The sequence below is a fragment of the Watersipora subatra genome, chromosome 8 (genome assembly GCF_963576615.1).
Source record: "Watersipora subatra chromosome 8, tzWatSuba1.1, whole genome shotgun sequence".
Lineage (NCBI taxonomy): Eukaryota > Metazoa > Bryozoa > Gymnolaemata > Cheilostomatida > Watersiporidae > Watersipora > Watersipora subatra.
In genome coordinates this window covers 6,819,559-6,839,567 of record NC_088715.1, presented here as the reverse complement: position 1 = coordinate 6,839,567, position 20,009 = coordinate 6,819,559, and the positions used below count along the sequence as shown (strand labels likewise).

The 20,009-nt window shown below is 37.6% G+C and overlaps 1 protein-coding gene across 2 annotated transcripts in view; it reads right to left on the bottom strand.

Moving 5' to 3' along the window:
• Positions 1 to 717: 717 nt before the first annotated feature.
• LOC137401373 (kelch-like protein 8) overlaps positions 718 to 20,009 on the bottom strand; it is a 29,732-nt gene continuing 10,440 nt past the window's right edge. Inside the window, exons 4-13 of one of the 2 annotated variants that reach the window (XM_068087690.1) lie at positions 18,415 to 18,531; positions 14,979 to 15,123; positions 11,572 to 11,715; positions 10,855 to 10,966; positions 9,484 to 9,652; positions 7,996 to 8,155; positions 4,171 to 4,269; positions 2,572 to 2,674; positions 2,028 to 2,143; positions 718 to 1,273 (exon numbers count right to left, since the gene is read on the bottom strand). In XM_068087690.1, coding sequence (XP_067943791.1) covers positions 1,260 to 1,273; positions 2,028 to 2,143; positions 2,572 to 2,674; positions 4,171 to 4,269; positions 7,996 to 8,155; positions 9,484 to 9,652; positions 10,855 to 10,966; positions 11,572 to 11,715; positions 14,979 to 15,123; positions 18,415 to 18,531 — 1,179 coding nt within the window. In that variant the 3' untranslated portion in view covers positions 718 to 1,259. The remainder of the gene's footprint in view (positions 1,274 to 2,027; positions 2,144 to 2,571; positions 2,675 to 4,170; positions 4,270 to 7,995; positions 8,156 to 9,483; positions 9,653 to 10,854; positions 10,967 to 11,571; positions 11,716 to 14,978; positions 15,124 to 18,414; positions 18,532 to 20,009) is intronic. The other variant, XM_068087691.1, reaches the window with a different exon arrangement.

The window sequence follows — 20,009 nt, the reverse complement described above, 5'->3', positions numbered from 1 at the left end:
CTTTAGAAACATAGATTGCGTCATGATCTTTCACGCAATCATGATCTTCAGCCTGATCCTGAAGCCAGCACTAATAGCATTAGAACAAATGATTGCACCTCATACGAATTGACCCTAGATATTCAGATTTCAAACCAAGCCGGCTACTATCTGTATCACTCAACCACCTTTTCCACATCTAAAAATAATTGTGCACATAGTTATTACATATGATCTTTCATGGCACACAGGACTGCCAGAGTACTAGTTACGATAAAGATAACCGATTCTAAAAACACATTACCAGCCTTGAAAAAACATTTGCAGCTTTGCAAAGCAGGATGTTGATGTGTAGCAGCTGTTGTTCATACAAAACAGGCATTAGTTAAAGATACGCATACATTCAAAGGTGATGAGCTGATACACTATCAATGTAAAAAAACATGAGGTGTCAAAATGCTTGAATACTTTAATCTATATATATACACTTAATTCTAAGCGTTTGTTGGTCTTTTTGTTGTCATCCTCGTGTTAAGTTATAGTGATTAAAACCAGAAGTAAAAATCCACACAGCAGACAAGGTAACCCGTTGAGATGCACGGAATGCTATAGATTCATTGGGCAGACTCATAATCTGGGTTAGACTTCGCAACGCCACTAAAGCTGTTCTCACGGCTCTTATTGGTAAGTTTAGCAGTACATATAAATACTACCTTAAATGGCAACTCCATTACCTGCCACTGTTTATAAGCTGTTTTATTACCCGTGCAACACCGGGCATTCACTAGTACAGATATAAAATGACCAATAGTGTAACAAGATAGATGTCAATAAAAAGATCAGTAATAAATGAATAGCCATAGCACTCATGACAGGGGAATGAGTATGTTATTCAGTGTAAGAGTTTTAATGAAATAGAGCATTGAACATTGGAATGTAGATAGAACAAAGTGTTATACATAATGTCATAAAAGGGTTGTCTTTTATAAAAAGAAGACAACTCTGAATGAAACGTGTCTAAAGAAATGAAAGGCATACAGTGGTAATTGTTTAGTCAAATCTGTAAAAGTTGTACTCCAGCAGCAATGAATGATAAAAGTAGAAAAGAATCAATAAAATAGACCATTGTTATAGCAAAAATTCTATGGAGTCCTTCACTGTGATTGGTTGCAAGAAAGCAGCTCTTGATTGACCTCTTGATCAGGGATATGGTGTGATTTGATTGGCTCGTATGTCACCAGAAGTGGTACCTGCTCCAGCCCTGCATAGACTCACCTCGGCTAGAGAACGCCAACTAAAACAACACAAAGACAGTGGAGCCCTTAAAACTATTTTTCCTAGAAAAGGAAGAGGAGTGATAATCCTTAGAGTTAGTTTAAAAAACAAGTCAATGTTTTTTTCAAATAGAAAGCAAAACAGAAAAAGGGGTTATGTTATTGCAATGCATACAATACATGCCTCACCTATATGTTGCTGCAAAGTTAAATTTTAGGCAGTCGGATGCGCGGGTATCAAACTTTGGCCAGTGGCCTAAATTTAGTACATTGAGAAATTATAACATCTGGCCCACAAGACAACACTAAACAACTAATTAGAACAATACATATCTTAGAATACACAAAATATAATAAGGACAAAGATTACAAGTTCTTTTGAATTTAAGTTATATAAATAAAAATAATAGTATATCAAAAAGAAATGCGTGATTGTATCCATCATTACTTGTAGGTTTTTCACGTGAACAAAAGCATAACAAGGTAAATTATTTTGGAAACACAACTGCCACTCTCACTGCGCTATGTTTGTCTAAAACATCCATGGTTTAGCTACATGTGAGCAGTGTGTGATAGAGAGTGTGTCGGCTAGTTAGCATTTTATTGGTGGGTGTTTTGTTTGGCTAAATTTAGAAACATTACAGAACTTGCCACATTTATGTCAAGCATCATGTGTGAAAAAAATGAGCTCATAAATCATCTGCGCTTTTATATTTTTAAAAAAGCCTCCTAATTGCTGTTAGTCAGATAAGAGGCTGTTGGCTTTGGGCTGACCTGACAAATAATGAGACTTTAATATCTTGATCTTAGCCTTGGCAGCCACCTGAAAGAGGCCTGAGGTGATTCCGCTACCGGCCCGACAAATGACTAAGGACGATCGATCTTCCCAGCTAAAGAGAAAAGGTTAAAGGTTACAACAAGCGTGCAAGCGTCAAATCATAACAGGTGTTATGCAAAACAACCGCAAGACGAAAGTGAGAAATAATGAGAAACAGAGAAATGAGTTGGTGCAGCATTAGTGTATCAGGTGGAGGTAAGTCGATGAACACTAGCAACTCCAATGGGTTGTAAGTAAAACAGTAATAGTCTAACTTTGGTATGAATAATAATAATTGCTATATTATACAAACAAATTAAGAGAAGCAAGGCTTACAAATTCACTAGAACATGCAGCTGGTCACATGACCCCGATGCCTGGCTGCTAAGACAGTGTAGCAGCTAACATGCCAACAGTCATATATGCCAACAGACATTTTGCCAGATACATCTTGATACAACTAATATTTGTAACTAACACGCAATGGAGATTTGAACAAACCTGTCTTTAATAGGATCATAGGCTTCCACAGAGTTGAGATAGTTCGTACCGTCATGGCCACCAACAGCGAATAAGTATGCACCCAGTTGGGCCACGCCCACTCCTAAATAGTTGACAAATATACAATGACCAATCAAAGAAAGGTTATAAACATTTAAAACTAAAACTTTTGGTAGAGACCGCAACATATGATGGCCACATCTTTATTTTTATTTATTTTATTTATATGATAATTATATTATATATCAAGCCAACAAGGTGAATTATATATAATATTATTGTTTATTCCTATCATCTTTATTACTACCGGCTTTGTACAACTCTTCTATTTTGGGCCAATGATCAACCGTTGTAATAATTTTTGTTGAGTTTTCTTCGCAGTGATATAGTAGTATGGAATCATCCATATATCTTTGAAGAAAGACGTTTACCATCAATTCTTGCACGGGGCCAACATATTTCAACACTTCAAACATGTAACACTAATAAACTTACCGCATACACAGATTTACATAATTTTCCTTTAATATTTATAATTTTTGCCTTGTGGTCTAATTTGGGGCAAACGGCCTTGACCGGTGATAATATAGTTCACACCGATTTATCTATCACACAAATATGTCGACATAAAAAGTGACTATTCTGGTTCTGCTAAATGGACGGCGACACATATCACCTCCGCAGCCAAAACTTAACTTGCAGTTAAATGACATGTTGGTTCTACATGTATGTAGGCGAACATATTTGGTTGAGTTGGTGAAAAAGAAACTGCCATTTTCCTGAATGGCCGAAAGAGTTGAATCCCAGTGAACATAATCCCGATTCAATTTTATCAATTTCAAAACAAATTCTATTTCAGACTTGATTTCAATCGACAGTGAAAGGTCTTTGCGCAAAAAACCAATTGTAAACAAGGATTTTCTTACCTGTTAAAGGTATGTCAAGGTCACTGATGAAAGAATACATGGCAGGATAACTCTTTAGATGATTAAATCTATGATAAAACCTGAAGTTCTTTTTACTCTTGTTTGATTTCATGAACCCAAATTCTTCTTTTTATAGCCGGTAGTTTTTATTATTAAAAAGTAATTTTTTTCTTTTAAGAAATCTATAAGAGTGCAAATCAGACAAACGGTCATCACAAATCATTGACGATATTGATCATGATTGGCAGAATGTTGTTGAGCTGACGATGACTGATGATACATAATAACTAATACGCCAACGATGCTCCAGCAATGACAGTAGATAATCCAACAAGGATGTCATGACTTTCGTCAGACTAAGGCCGATTCTTATTAGTTAATCTATTCATCAACCCAACGCTTTGTAGCAGCAACGGTGCTATGGAGCTGCTTGCAGCTGCAGCAGATGTCTATGGTATGCAACGACTATATGCATTTTGTCAGCCGTGTATAGCGATGTCTTAAGAGTTACCCGTAACTCGTAGTAGCAACTAGTTGCAATACGGCGTATGCTGGTGATTTATCTGTTAAGCGATGTGGAGATAACAAATAGAAAATTCTTTTTTATTTTAAAATACTATCAGTATATCAAACATGTGAATACTAAAACAACATACCGACAAGAGAAACTTACCTCCACGAGGAGAGCTCATTTGAGTAACATATGTCCATTGGTTGGTCTCAGAATCATACATTTCTGCACTCTCCAGAGGGGCATTGTCATCAAACCCACCTACAATGAAAAAACCCAAGCTAACAAAAACGCATGTTTGTAGACCTTCCTTAGGAAACCAGTATCCTGTTTATCTCACGCTGCCATAGTGCGAGCATCACATGATCGCATTATTATATAAATTTTAATTTTCAAAAAGGTAAAAGTTCAATTCTTGAACAGGTCTGAAAGGTCTTCAGACTGAGGTTCACCGAGGATCTCTTGTAAAAGTCTATGTATCACCACACTCAATAATTAATCACCTTGCTGCATTCACAGTGTGTAAGTTATTCACTCTGGTAAGATGCCTATATTAAGGCAATTTGAAAACAGTCATTCGGTGATGTCATATGTCATGTGTGATGCCTGAGTCATATGGCCAATGCAGCCAGTATTATGCTATGACAATGGCCACTGTGTCACTGTTTCCATTGTGTAATTGATGCGAATTTAGAATTATGCGCTCGTTGAGTTTACAACGCAACAAGTGTTTCAATGGATATTTGCATGTTGTGGATTATTTAGGGTTGCTTTGTTTAAAAAGACAAAGCATTCTACGACAGAGGTCATATCGGCGTGCTCCTGTCTCCCTTATCAGCACACTCTCAAACTGGGAATGACTGAAACGTGGAAAATGTGTAAAATGGAATAGCTTAGGTAGCATTTTGTTGCGCATCATTCGCGAGTGCCGCTCCCATTATTGCATTCCTCGAAACATTCAATAAACAAAACTAGCTTGACCTAACAGCAAATAGGTTATTTGCTGTTTCCATCTTGCAGACGACGCCAACTTGCTGATCTCCATGAAAACACAGATGAAACAAGAGAGCATAACTCTTACCCAGGTAGCGAGTTGACTAGATTATAACCAACTATTTACTCTTTTCTGACCGACTTAGAGAGTTGACCTCTAACTCACCGACAGCGTAGAGTCTCCCATGAAGCACGCCGACACCAGCCCCGGCTCTCCTCTTTGTCATAGGAGCAATCACGACCCACTTATTGAGTATTGGATCGTACCGCTCGGCGCTGCTCAAACTGCTTGAGCCATCATTCGTTGTGATATGCCTGAAAACTTTCTCAAATGACTCCATGAAACCCTTTCAGTTGAAGCAAAACTCGCAAAAGATTTACCCCACACCAGCTGAGAACGACCGGAATTACTTTTAGTCCAAAAAGCGGCAAGTAAAGAGAAGTCGACTTGATGCAAGTGGAGATCTCTATGCTCATAGTAATGCACTTTTTACAGCTTCATACGCTGTTTCCTACCGTATTGCTCAGTGTAAAGAGGCACATACAATAGGAAAGACCTTGATCAAGCAATGTATGTTAGACTGCGCATCAATAGTACTTTGAAAACTAGCTGGGCAAAAATTTCAAGACATCCCACCATCCAACAACACTGTGAAGCGATGCATTGATGATATTGTAGCAAGTATTGAAAAGAAATTAGTTGCTAAGATTAAAGCATCTCTATTTTCAGATATGTTTCCGCACCAAAATTGGCTTACAGACTTTTTAACAGACTTTTGTATGATCTCTATTTATATTAGTATATTTTGCTATTTTTAAATATTTAATGGTTAAATAAGTCAATTGCGAATAGCTGAGGTAGGTATTTATTGAAAAACAATGAAGTTTGCTTTTCGTGAATGCTATTCGATTGGCTTAGCTCAAATGCGAAACTGCGCATCTCATTCAGAGATCATATAGCATTCACGAAAAGGATTTCCCAGGGTCCCAGGGTTTTCCATGGTGTTACGGTGGTTTTGACTGAGTGAGATAGTGATCAGAAAACAACCAAAAACGCCATTATTTTTTAATAAATACCTATCTCAGCTATTCACAATTGACTTATCTAATCATTAAATACTTAAAAAAAGAAAAATATACTAATATAAATAGAGATCATACAAAAGTCTGTTAAAAAGTCTGTTAGCCATATTTGGTGCATAAAAATACCTCCTATTTTGAGCCATACAACTTGATGAGTCAACTAATGTTGCCGGTCTTTCCCAGCTATACTGGTGGATGGTAGATATGTGCATGACACATCCATTGAAGAGGATTTTCTGTTTTGTCAGTCCTTGCTTCAAACAACTTCACCAAGAGATGTGTTAAAAATAGTGGAAAATTTCCTTGAAGACCAAGTTAGGTTGGGAGAAGTTAATAAGTGTATGCACTGATGAAGCACCTGCTGTGTTAGGATGTAGATCAGGCTTTGTAAAACAGATCAAGCAGAAGAACCCTGATATAGAAGGAGTGCATTGCTTCATTCACCGTGAAGCATTGGTACCAAAAACTCTTCCACAAGCGAGGAAATCAAACTTGGATGTGAACATAAGAGTTGAGAATTACATCAAAGCATCAGCACTAAATACCAGATTGTTCTCAGCACTATGTTCTGGAAGTGATGTCGTGTTTACAACTTTGTTATTTCATACTGAAGTGAGGTGGTGGTCCAAGGGAAACATGTTAGGCAGGCTCTTTGAGCTACATATGTCCGAGGTTATGAAATTTCTTGAAAGTAAAGGCCAGCATGAACTTTTAGCAGCCATGAAAGCTGATAACTATGTATTTGAGAATGCATACCTGGTTGATACATTTGCCTAGCTAAACAAGGTGAACTTGAAGTTACAAGGGAGCAATCATCATTTCTTTGCCTTTCATGACAGAATTGATGCTTTCAAAGCAAAGCTGGTACTGTGGCATACACGAACCTGCACTGGGAACACGGTATCCTTTCCCACACTCACTGAATTATTGGAACACAAAACCCGCTCTTGGTAGTCTAGTGGCAACCATTACTGAACACCTGTTCGATCTCATAACAGAATTTGGATGCTACTTCCCTGAGCTACCTTCAGAAAAAAAGAAGATGCTCAACATCACACGAAATCCATTTCAACGCACTGTTGAAGAAATTCTAGAGGAGCTACAATAGGAGTTTGTTGAGTTGGTTAACATTTCTGCAGTGAAAGATGGTCTCAGATCAATGTCTATTGACTAGTTTTAGCTCTCAGCGAGAAAAAATTCTCTACTCATTGCTAAAAAGGCAACAATGATTTTGATGCCATTTAGCTGCAAGTAAAAATCCTCCAGCATTGATGAAAATCCTATGCGTAGTAGGATTTTCATCAATGCTGCACCTTAAAAATGAGAAAAGAAATCGACTTGACCTTGAGAGCGACTTGAGATGTGCATTATAAAAACAAAGCAATTGTGAAAACTTGCATAGAGGCATCAGCAGGAGAACAGCATTATTAACAATAATGTTGACGTGATTTAATACTATATATGCTACTCTCAGTTATTTAACAAATAAATATATGCATATATGCTGCTGACCGACATATATGTACCTGTGTAGCCCTTTCAGTGAATACAATATATAGTAGGCCTATAGGTTCACACTTCACTTTTTCCAGGGGGGAATTTGTATTTGAAAATTTTGCAAAGGGGTAAAAGCAAAAAAAGGTTGGGAACCACTGAACTATCTGATTGCAACCAACTTGCTGATCAAGCATGCCATGAAAACGTAGAAGAAACATGAGAGCATAACTCTTACCCAAGTAGCGAGTTGACTAGATTATAACCAACTATCTGATTGCAAACAACTTGCTGATCAGCCATGAAAACACAGAAGAAACATGAGAGCATAACTCTTCCCCAAGTAGCAAGTTGACTAGATTATAACCAACTATTTACTCTTTTCTGACCGACTTAGAGAGTTGACCTCTAACTCACCGACAGCATAGAGTCTCCCATGAAGCACGCCGACACCAGCCCCGGCTCTCCTCTTTGTCATAGGAGCAATCACGACCCACTTATTGAGTATTGGATCGTACCGCTCGGCGCTGCTCAAACTGCTTGAGCCATCATTCCCTCCGACAGCGTAGATGCAGTTCTATAAACGATACAACCGCGGTAAGTGCCAAATGTATTATTGGACATTAAACACCAGAAGGAAACGTGAAACAATTAGACTCAGCGGGATGGTGAGAAGAGAAACTATTGAAGTCAAAAGAGAATGAAAGCAGGAAACTAGTTAAACTAGTTATAACTTATAGAAATAGATTGAAGCACCTATGAGTAGACAACTCCTCACACAAAATTTGTGGAACAAGGGTCTGCTTTTTGTGACAAATATATATTTATCACTTTATGGTGTTCTTAATTAATTCATGGAACTCCTACCATCTTACCATAGTGATAGCATTATCTGGTACTAGCTGCAGATTGATCCAAAACACTCACAATGCAATGAACACTCTGTACTGAACAGAGTCAGTTTACACACACTGGTGACTCAATTATTATGTTTTTAGCTCATCCAACGCTAGCATCATAATATTTCTAGATTAGTTCGCGTTCTAGCTTCCTCATTTCCACTTTAATTTGTTAAAAACTAATACTTCTTTCCTTTCTATTTCAGCAAATCCAGTGCTAACATTTTACCCCTTCTAGTGTAGCTTGTCCAATACAAACATTTTATGAATTTTTTCTCAGTTTGTTTTCATTTGGAAGTAGTGATAAAGGATCAGAACTTATATTCTAACATGACTACATACCACTAGTATACCAGGAAGCCTACTTGAGTGAAAAAGAGTTACATTTTCATCAATGAATTAAAAAGGGTTCACCTCCCTTTGACAAGTCAAGACAGGTGATAGCAGACTTCCCTTATCGTCTCAACAGCAGAACCTATAATGCACCGTCAAAGCAAGCCTAAACAAAATGTCAACATACCCTACAGGATGAAATTATTCGAGGAATTCACGTACAGTCAATTTCGCGAATTAATAAAATCCGTGAATTATTAGTTTTATTTTTCGTAAAGACGAGGAGCGGGGATGAAAAAAATAAATATTGTGTTTTACCGAAAAACCAAAGGTTTTGAAAAACTCATAATAACTTACCACAAGTTGTTATTTCACCGAAGGCCTCCAAATCGATGAATATTCATGAAAACCTTTGGATGCAGTCAAAAATTTAAAGCTTAGCCTGATCAACATAAAATTCTTAGCTAAATAGAAACCTAAACACGAGGTGTACACACGTGAAGGTTTTACTCTATTGCTAGCTGCTTTCACAGATTAATTTATTCGCGATTGTGTTCATCCGCGAATAATTTAGTCCGTGAATATGTATGAAAAGACAATTTTCGAGAAATTTAACTCCGCGAATAATTTCATCCCGTAGGGTATTACGATAATAACTAGCAGAAAAGTCTACCTTGAGTACAGCTACACCGACGCCCCCTCTCGGTACATTCATAGGAGCTACAGGAGACCATTGATCTATGGCTGGGTCATATCTCTCTACAGTGTCAAAACATGCCGTGTCATCTAGCCCTCCAATAGCATACAGTGCATTCGACATCGCTGCCACTGCCAGGCCCCGCCTACAGTCAAACATAATGTCACAGTTGTGAAAAATAAAAAATGCGCTGCTGTTCATGTGCAGATCACCTAACTCGACCTCAGACGAGTAAATATTTACTAAAGAATGAGAAGTTTTCCTTTCTTGCAGAAGAATAAATCCCGCTATGCATGAACATTTTACAAGAAGCTACCCAATTATTTGAGATTGCACATAGAGGAAGCTATAAAAACTGCATAATATAATAAATACAAAAATCGAGTAAAATTCCAAAAAGAGAGAAAAAGGTGCAAGAGAAAGGTCTGTTGACAGTAACATAATATATTAATAATATATAATAACTGTAACATAATACCGTATTTCCCACAATAATACCAATAAGAATAACAATGGCCTGGTTGACCTTAGAGCAAACATTACCCAGTGTGTTTCTCTATACAATAATTCAACAGCTACTGTATAGTAAGAATGTTGAGCTCAGACGGATACAGTAACAATATACTAACTACACTGTGCTATGTACTGTGATACAGTTGAAGGCAGCAAGTCCGGCTGGAGGTGAAAGATGACTAGATCTGTTCCTGAGTTATATGCCAGTCTGACTGACACGAACTGATAATATAGACACGATTCTAAATGAAGCTTCAAGCAGTGTTAGCCTGTATCAGAAAATAAGTACCTCAGAACTACAACTGGCAAGATGGAGGCTGTCTCTAAGTCTAAAGAACCACACAGGTTTAGCTGACGTATAATGAAATTTTAAACACTACGCTCTGCTAGCTGGTGCCTGAGGCTAATATAACTGTCACCTTTTAAATGATTGAAGCCAAGCCTGCAGAAATACAACACAGTGAAAATTGCAGCGTCCACCAGTCACAAGATAAGATGAATGAAGAGAAATGTATGACTGCAGCAAAATGTTTTGAAAAAAATAAAAACAAGCAATCAAAAACAAGTGATAAACACATAAATCGATGTCAGAGTACTAAGGCTAAAAGCGGTTGGAAATAGCGAAGAGCGGCAAAGAGACAAGTGAAGATTGGGAGTAGATATACAGAAAGACGAGGAAGCTAAAAACAAATACATGGAAACTGGTGAACAGCAGAGAGACACAGGAATGAAATCCAGAAGAGAAGCTTGGAGTAAACACAAAAGACAAGTTAGAGCATAAGACGATATCAGTAAAGCAAATGGTAAGCAGAGAAAACAGACGTGAGTAAGTACCTCAATGTTCGCATGGGAGCAATACAGTTCCATCTGTTGGTTACGGGATCAAACACCTCACAACTGTTCAAGTGTTCCTCTCCATCGTGACCTCCGATAGCATAGAGTTTCCCTGTAAGATGGTGCAGAGTTCAGTTAGTGAGTATTTTGTTCTCGTCAAAACGCTCAAGGGTATATAAAGAATGAAAAATGTGCTAATGAGAAAAGGTTAGGAAATGAACAAATAATATTTTTTGTTTAATTGTTATTAATAATAATAATTTTGTTTAGTATCATGCATATACAAAAAAGGTTAATCAATTATATCAGTATATTATATTATTATATCAGTTGTTTCCAGACATTTTAGTGTCATGCACATAACTAGCAACTCACAAGTGACATCTGTAGAATTGTCCCCCTTACAATATTGTGATATTGTCCCCCTTACAATACAAACACTTAGGTGAAGTAATGCTATATAAATGCCATGTTTTAAGAGTTTTTTTATCTGAGTTGACAATAATACAAAAAACTTGCTTTTTCCAATGTTACCATAATTCTGCACTATGAATGTTAATTTCCAGCTGCTAATTTAATGACCAGCAAACACCAGAGGTTGGTACATTGCGGGAGCTTCAAAGGAAAACAATATAACCTGTATTATTCACAATGTAAATGAGTGATTTGCATTTTTTAATCAATAATCTTTTAGTGACGCAATTGTATTCTACAAACCATTAGAGCAGACGACTCCAACGTGTCTGCGTCTAGTGGACATCTCGGCAATGGTAAACCATTTGTCATCTCTAAAATTGTAGCATTCTATAGAGCGGAAAGGGTCTCCGGAGGCGCCCCGACCTCCAACGCAGAATAAGACTCCTGTATTTGTGGAAAAATGTAAAGGATGAAAGAAACAACCTCTGTGCTGCCGGCATTGCAGATATAGGTCATATCTGGCAGCAGCTGCCAGACATGATGACAGCCACTTCAAACTAAAATCTTATCAATGCAACTATTACAGCTAGACCTTCGGGTTCATCTTTGACACCATAACAATGGAGCACAGTTGAAAAATTTGTAATGGATTTTCAGTGTCTAAAGGAAGGCAGAGAATCACTGATGCCTTTAGCAAGCCAATGTAGAGCTCTAGTTCTTATAAATTTCTCATAAATTACACACGGCACCCGCGGGTATCGAGAGAATATCAAGTTAGGTAAATACAAAGCTATTCTCATTGAGCATGTGCACATGATCTTTCTCTCAACTCTTTACAGCTGGCGAGCCACTTCGGCACTTCCAGCGACTTTCTAACATTGCGCAGTTCATGGTAGCCACAAACAGTAGCTATACAACTTTTTTAGCCGTGTTCTCCACTAAATTTTCCACAAGATACAACCTGTTTTAAACCCTATATCGTCAAATTGAGTGATTCTATACTTTTCCAAAACCAGTAATAAAAAACAAAGGCTAAACTGCCAGAGCCAAGTATCCGGTTTAACTTTTCTTATTGCTATGAAGCGATTAACACAATCGACGGGAATTTTGTTGTGTGAAATCTCCTAGAATTTTTTATTTCTCTTCAACCAATCAAAAGCGTATTAGCAAAGTTTTTGATCAACTGATCTGACTGGTAAGTTATCCTTACCCAACTATCGTTTTTACAGCAGCTTTTGGTTTCCGAAGTTTCTCAGTAAGGATTAGGTCTAAAAACAATTTTTTTTCGAAATACCTTAGAAATAGCCCGAGTCAACATTTTATATTGTACAAACTTTAATGAAACTACCACTCTAAGCTTCAAAAACTACAAAAAAGCATTGATCACACAACTCCTACAATCCTACTCATAACTCCTTGTGCCCGATGGAAGCATGTCCTCCGTAGCGCAAACCAATAACACTACTAGGATGACAAGGTTTCAGTGCTCACTATGATGTACATGGCTAACATGAGAGGTCAAGGTTTCAGTGCTCACTATGATGTACATGGCTAACATGAGAGGTCAAGGTTTCAGTGCTCACTATGATGTACATGGCTAACATGAGAGGTCAAGGTTTCAGTGTTCACTATTATGTACATGGCTAACATGAGAGGTCAAGGTTTCAGTGCTCACTATGATGTACATGGCCAACATGAGAGGTCTCAAAACATGTGTTACATTAGTTATTGTTCTTATAGCCAATAATCTCCTGCATTTTAGGGGCAATTTAGAAATTATTTCTCTAAAGTCTGAACCATTCTTTCCCATTTTTATGGAATGGAAGAATTTCGTAAAGCTAGCTATTTTATATATCATTAGAAAGTAAATTTGGTGCTGAATAAGATGCAACTTCACCTGTCCAATAAAAAACCTGTTCATTTGAAAACCTGTTCATTTAAAAACCTGTTCATTTAAAAACCTGTTCATTTGAAAACCTGTTCATTTGAAAACCTGTTCATTTGAAAACCTGTTCATTTGAAAACCTGTTCATTTGAAAACCTGTTCATTTGAAAACCTGTCCATTTGAAAACCTGTCCATTTGAAAACCTGTTCATTTAAAAACCTGTTCATTTGAAAACCTGTTCATTTAAAAACCTGTTCATCTGAAAACCTGTTGATTTGAAAATCTGTTCATTTGAAAACCTGTTCATTTGAAAACCTGTTCATTTAAAAACCTGTCCATTTGAAAACCTGTCCATTTAAAAACCTGTCCATTTGAAAACCTGTCCATTTGAAAACCTGTTCATTTGAAAGCCTGTTCATTTAAAAACCTGTTCATTTAAAAACCTGTTCATTTGAAAGCCTGTTCATTTGAAAACCTGTTCATTTGAAAACCTGTTCATTTGAAAACCCGTCCATTTGAAAACCTGACTTGAATCTGTGAGAAGTAAAGGTAAACTGTCATCCAAGTTAATTTCCATTAACCAAAATGGTTCCACAAGGCATATCTCTCAAAAACATCTTGGAAATTTAAGTTTAACCCCAAGAACTGAACAGAAGACTATGTGGAGGACATTGTGAGAAATTAACTGTTAAAAGCTTCAACATTCACAAACCCTCAGTTTTGGGTTTGACATCAAACTGTATGTCGTTAGAGTGGACTTTATAAATGCTGAAAAATAAGCTTTAAAATAGAGTGAATCTGGTGCTCAACGGGAACCTAACTGACATTCAGCAATTTAAAGAGTATTAGCCCATTATACCATTCGCCATTGGCTGCAGCCGTTCCTCAACGATTCATACAGTTTGTCACTGGATGCAGCCGTTCCTCAACGATTCATACAGTTTGTCACTGGCTGCAGCCGTTCCTCAACGATTCATACAGTTTGTCACTGGCTGCAGCCGTTCCTCAACGATTCATACAGTTTGTCACTGGCTGCAGCCGTTCCTCAACGATTCATACAGTTTGTCACTGGCTGCAGCCGCCCCTTAACTCTTCATACAGTTTGTCACTGGCTGCAGCCGCCCCTTAACGATTCATACAGCTCGTCACTAGCTGCAGCCACCCCTTAACGATTCATACAGCTCGTCACTGGCTGCAGCCGCCCCTTAACTCTTCATACAGTTCGTCACTGGCTGCAGCCGCCCCTTAACTCTTCATACAGTTCGTCACTGGCTGCAGCCGCCCCTTAACTCTTCATACAGCTCGTCACTGGCTGCAGCCGCCCCTTAACGATTCATACAGCTCGTCACTGCCTGCAGCCGCCCCTTACCTATTCATGCAGTTCGTCACTAGCTGCAGCCGCCCTTCAACTCTTCATACGGTTTGTCACTGGCTGCAGCCGCCCCTTAATTTGTCATGGAATTAGTATAATTCAAGTTTGCTGAATGCTTGACAGATTTTTAGTTGCCCTGAACAGTGTAATAATTTGCATGCCATGTGTTTTACACGCTAGAGAAATACGACAGCTGCTTAAATTAAATTATATCATAAGTATTACAAAAAAACTTTGTAATTTCACTTCAAAAAATTTCTATAAAACTTTGAAATGCGACTTAAAATCATTGCTAATTTATTTTTTGTTTCTTATTCATGGTGAGTTGATAAAAATGCTCTGTTTCATCCGACAAACAATCGTGCGCAATAAATTTTTGACATTTGTTGAAATTTGGTCAAAGAAAAGGAAGTTACATGCAATCTAATTGTGACAAGAAATGAAAGTACCGGAACAGCTACGTCGAGGCACCATCCTATCATACGGCCTGAGAGTGGGTGTGAGTCCTGCTAGTGAGAGCTGGTACGACTTGGCCTCATCGACATAGTCCCTGCACTCCATGTCTGCGTGTATGAGCTCATCTGCCTCAACTACCTGCACGATCAGTAGATGGTCTAAAGCGATGAAAACAGTTTGAGCATTGGCAGTGTCCATATGCCAGGAAATGTCTCAACTTGACATCTGTACGAATGTTAGAGGCGGCTGCCAGAGTTTTTTTTAAATTTTTTTGTGTGATGGTGACTATGGGATTAATTTTAGTAGCCCTTTGAAAAAATTAGTCAACACCTGTATATTGTCGGGAGTAGCTTTGGCGGAATCCAATTCTTTACATGTCATGCAAATATCAGGTATACTGTTTTTTTTCGAGTTTTCAGAAACAGTGATCACATCGCACTATAAGGCTACTATGAAAGAAACCTTCCGTCTTATAATACAAACAACTACAAATGACAAATTCGGATGCGATATTTGAAGTTAGGAATTCTAGTACAGTCCCCAAAAGCCACTGCAAAATGAAGTTGCTGTTAAAACCCGTTAACAATGACCAATATTTCATCACAGATACACATGTATCAAGTCTACAAAACTCCATGTCTATAAACATCACTGTCAGTGACTACGCTAAATGATAGATAAATAAGCTTTTCAACATATGAACATACAACGTTCCATATGAAGTCATTACTTTTTAGTTATACCTGCGTTCAAGTCCCACAAAAATAAAGCAATTACATGTACAAACATGTAAGTTTCAAGAACTTTAACATCTCTACAAACGCTAACATGTAGAGAACAAACCATAATTTCAGAAAGAATTGAGGGACACAATAGAATATATATGCTAAGTACAGGTAAAAACATTCGTAGCCTACTGTTACTATATTCATGTAGTATTCGACCAACAGAATCAACAAAAACATAAAGTGCTATTACTATTGACCAACAGAATCAACAAAAACATAAAGTGCATAACTATTGACTGAAGGAAGCACACAATAAATACCGTCGTTGTGAACAACTTTCACTGAAAATATTGATCATACTGCTAACAGTAATAGTCGTAGGGATGGTAGGTACATAATGACAGCTAATGACAGCAAACTTTGATATTTTAATAAGCTCAGTTATTAGGATAACACAAAATGTTAAGGTCAGTTATTAGGATAGCACAGGATGTTAGAGTCGGTTATTTTGATAACACAGAATGTTACGATAAGTTAATAGAATAACACAGAATGGTAGGGTAGGTTATTAGGATAACACAGAATGTTAAGGTAGGTTATTAGGATAACACAAAATGTTAGGGCAAGTTATTAGGATAACACTGAAAGTTAGGGTAGGTTATTAGGATAACAGTGAACGTTAGGGTAGATTAGGATAACACAGAATGTTAGGGTAGGTTATTAAGATAATACTGCAAGTTAGGCTACGCCACGACATCTTTGTGACATTTTACTTCAAATTTTGACCTACATTCACAAATTTCGAGACCAAATTATGTATGTAAGAGGCTAAGGGATGTTTTAAGCCATTTTCCGATATAAAGTGTTTGCAAGTCATTAAATACAGTAAGTCTTATCATTGGCTATTTGCATCGGGCCACCATAGTTGACCGTCACATGATTGCAGAGACTGATTTCACGTCACATTCGTTAATAAATTCAACGATTTGATTCTTTTACTTGTGAGGTAACAAACTATGAATAGCGCCATCAAAGTTTGAAGTAATATTATGCGTTACTTCTCATAAGAGACAAAGAAGTCACCATAATAGGTGCATATTTAGGATTCCACTTACATGAGTCATGCTATAAATACATTGTTAGTTGCATTGGTCACATGTACGCAGCTGATGATCCCTAGCTCAAAGTTCTACATACAAGAAAGTTTACAGTAAAATAAAACACAACGATGACATTTTTTTGCATTGTGTTATGAATTGTGCATGTGAAACGGGCTTGATGGATTAGACATGCCTTCATGGGAACCTGCACTTGAGGCGGGATCGACTGACACCTCTCCGCAATGGAGCGTAACAGAGATTAGTGTCTATTGTTGTCCATTTACCGATTACATGGGAAGATAATTATGTGTACCTTTAGAGAGGCTTTGATGGCATTTTACAAATGCATATCAGACTGGAGCAGCTCCAAATACTTTTTCCGAATTGGTTTTTATGTTTGCTATTAGCATAATAATTACTATCAGGACATTTGACAGGAAATATTCATGATAAATAAAATACATAGAGAATGAATGGTCATGTCCTAGGACAATACCTTCAACACAGTCATTTCTGTGGCATCACTAAACAAGAAGCAAGGAAATTGAGGTCATTATATTTCTTGAAAATTTTTAACATGCCAAAATATGACAGAATGATTCAGAGGAAAAATTACATCATCATCAATATGAGTGTTAACTTGCTGAACTGATAACTATCCAATGGGATAAGAGTAGCAGATGGTATGGTAGTAGTAGTAACAATACTATTAGCAGTACTAGTAGTAGTACTAGTAGTAGTACTATTAGCAGTACTAGTAGTAGTAATAGTAGCGGTAGCAGTATTAGTAGTGATGGTGCTGTGATAGTAGTAGCAGTTTGTTATGAATGCTTAATAAATTGATACTAAGAGTGAAATATTTCTAAATGTGTACAATTGGCTGGTTTCATGTACGAAGCACCAATGTTCACTATCAGAAATGGTCATGGATGGGGTTTGAATTGCTAGCCTTGCAACCATATGCTTACAACCCAACCATCTACGCCAATCTAAGAATAGCTTGTGTCGTTGTTAGGGAGATATCAGTATCAGGTATAGTACAGATATTATCAGGATTGAGAAGCATCGAGGTAACTATTGAGGCATGTAAACATTAGATGAATTGGATAGATATGCAGTAAGTAGAGAGACCATGGTCAGACATAATTTACCATCTCCCATCAGCTCAAAATATAAGTGAATTGCAAGCTGCTGCGATGGAACTGCAAACTCTTAGAAGTATTTGCTAGTCAAACGACCAATAGCAGAACACATTAGTTTTACAGTGACGAATCAAGTCTTTCGATTAGTATTATCACGTGCACTTTAGAGCAATAGTAATGAATTTTTATATGCAGCGCTTTAAACGACCAATCATACGTTGCAAATACCTTTAACAAAAAATGCTGACAAAACCTGCAGGTTTTACAAAGGACTTACTGTAAAACCTCTGATTGAACTCCACCTCCATAGCGGAAAAGGGTTGAATAGAGCGCTATGGCGTTCACTTAGACTCAGTCTTAGAGGTTTACGGCAACTGCTAACGGTTTATCTACAACTCACCTAGTATACAGGAGTCATACACTACAGTTTCACTTTAGTAAACACATAGTCATGCATACCTGAGTAAGATATGAGGCTGGTAGTAGAGGTAGTTTCACTTTGGCAAGAAGAGGGGCAAGTGTTTGTTTCCTACCTTCTATGTCGTGCTTCACCCAGAGTATGACTGCCTCATATACCTGCAGCAATGAAAAACGATGAAGAAATCTCTCTCTAAGATTGTAACAATATCAAATCTGTGGTTAACCACCAGCAATGTATGTAGACAAAAAGCAATAACATACACTGAGAATAGTAGTGCGTATTCCACAACTTCAGTATGAATATGAGAGAAAAAGCTGATTTTGGTAAGAGAATATTTTAATACATATAAACGACGACCAGGTTAATATGATTTGATATCGGACTTATATAGTCCCAACCTTTGCTGATAAGAAAACTCATATACAACAAATTACATCTTCTCAATGTAAAAGAGCGCAACTCCCCATCTACAATTTAAAGAAGCGAAGAAATGTCTAAAAAAAGTATCCAAACAAAAGGGTCTTTTATTGTTACATATGCTAACATACCTGACACATGCTTACATACCTGACACACGCTTACATACCTGATACACGCTTACATACCTGACACACGCTTACATACATGACACACGCTTACATACCTGACACACGCTTACATACCTGATACACGCTTACATACATGACACACGCTTACATACCTGACACATGCTAACATACCTGACACATGCTTACATACATGACACATGCTTACATACATGACACACGCTTACATACATGACACACGCTTACATACCTGACACACGCTTACATACCTGACACACGCTTACATACCTGATACACGCTAACATACCTGATACATGCTAACATACCTGACACACGCTTACATACTGATACATACTTACATACCTGACACACGCTTACATACCTGACACACGCTTACATACCTGACACATGCTGACATACCTGACACATGCTTCCATACCTGACACACGCTTACATACCTGACACACGCTTACATACCTGACACACGCTGACATACCTGACACACGCTTACATACCTGACACACGCTTACATACCTGACATGCTTATATGGTATGCGCTTACACCCTCGACACACGCTTACCTATATGGCATAACAGGAATTTATGATTGCCGAGGTTAAAGTGCGATAAGAGGAGCTCATTTCTAACTGATAGATCTGAGTGTGACACACTTATGTTACCATTGATGATGTCATTTAATACCATCACTCACATGTTCAAGGTTTGATTGTTTAACTGATTTGACCAATTCCATCGATTGATTTAACCAATCACGTAACTAGATTTAGCCTGCGTTTGGACTCGTTGACAGTAGGAGGCAGGTAATTGTGGGGATCATGAAGCATTTATATTCCTATCCCACACTCTTCACTATTATGAAAGTGTAGCCCTGAATACGGCACACAAGGGTGAGCAATGACTACGTGGAAAGTCTATAGGATATTGACAATTGATAAGCGCGTGTGACAATCCGTTATTAAACACTGTACCCAGTGATCTTTAAAAATATTTTAATGTTTCTAAGATACGACAACTGTATGCCCACCCCACCATTTAACAAATGTAGTCGCTAAGCGTAAGCTATGTTT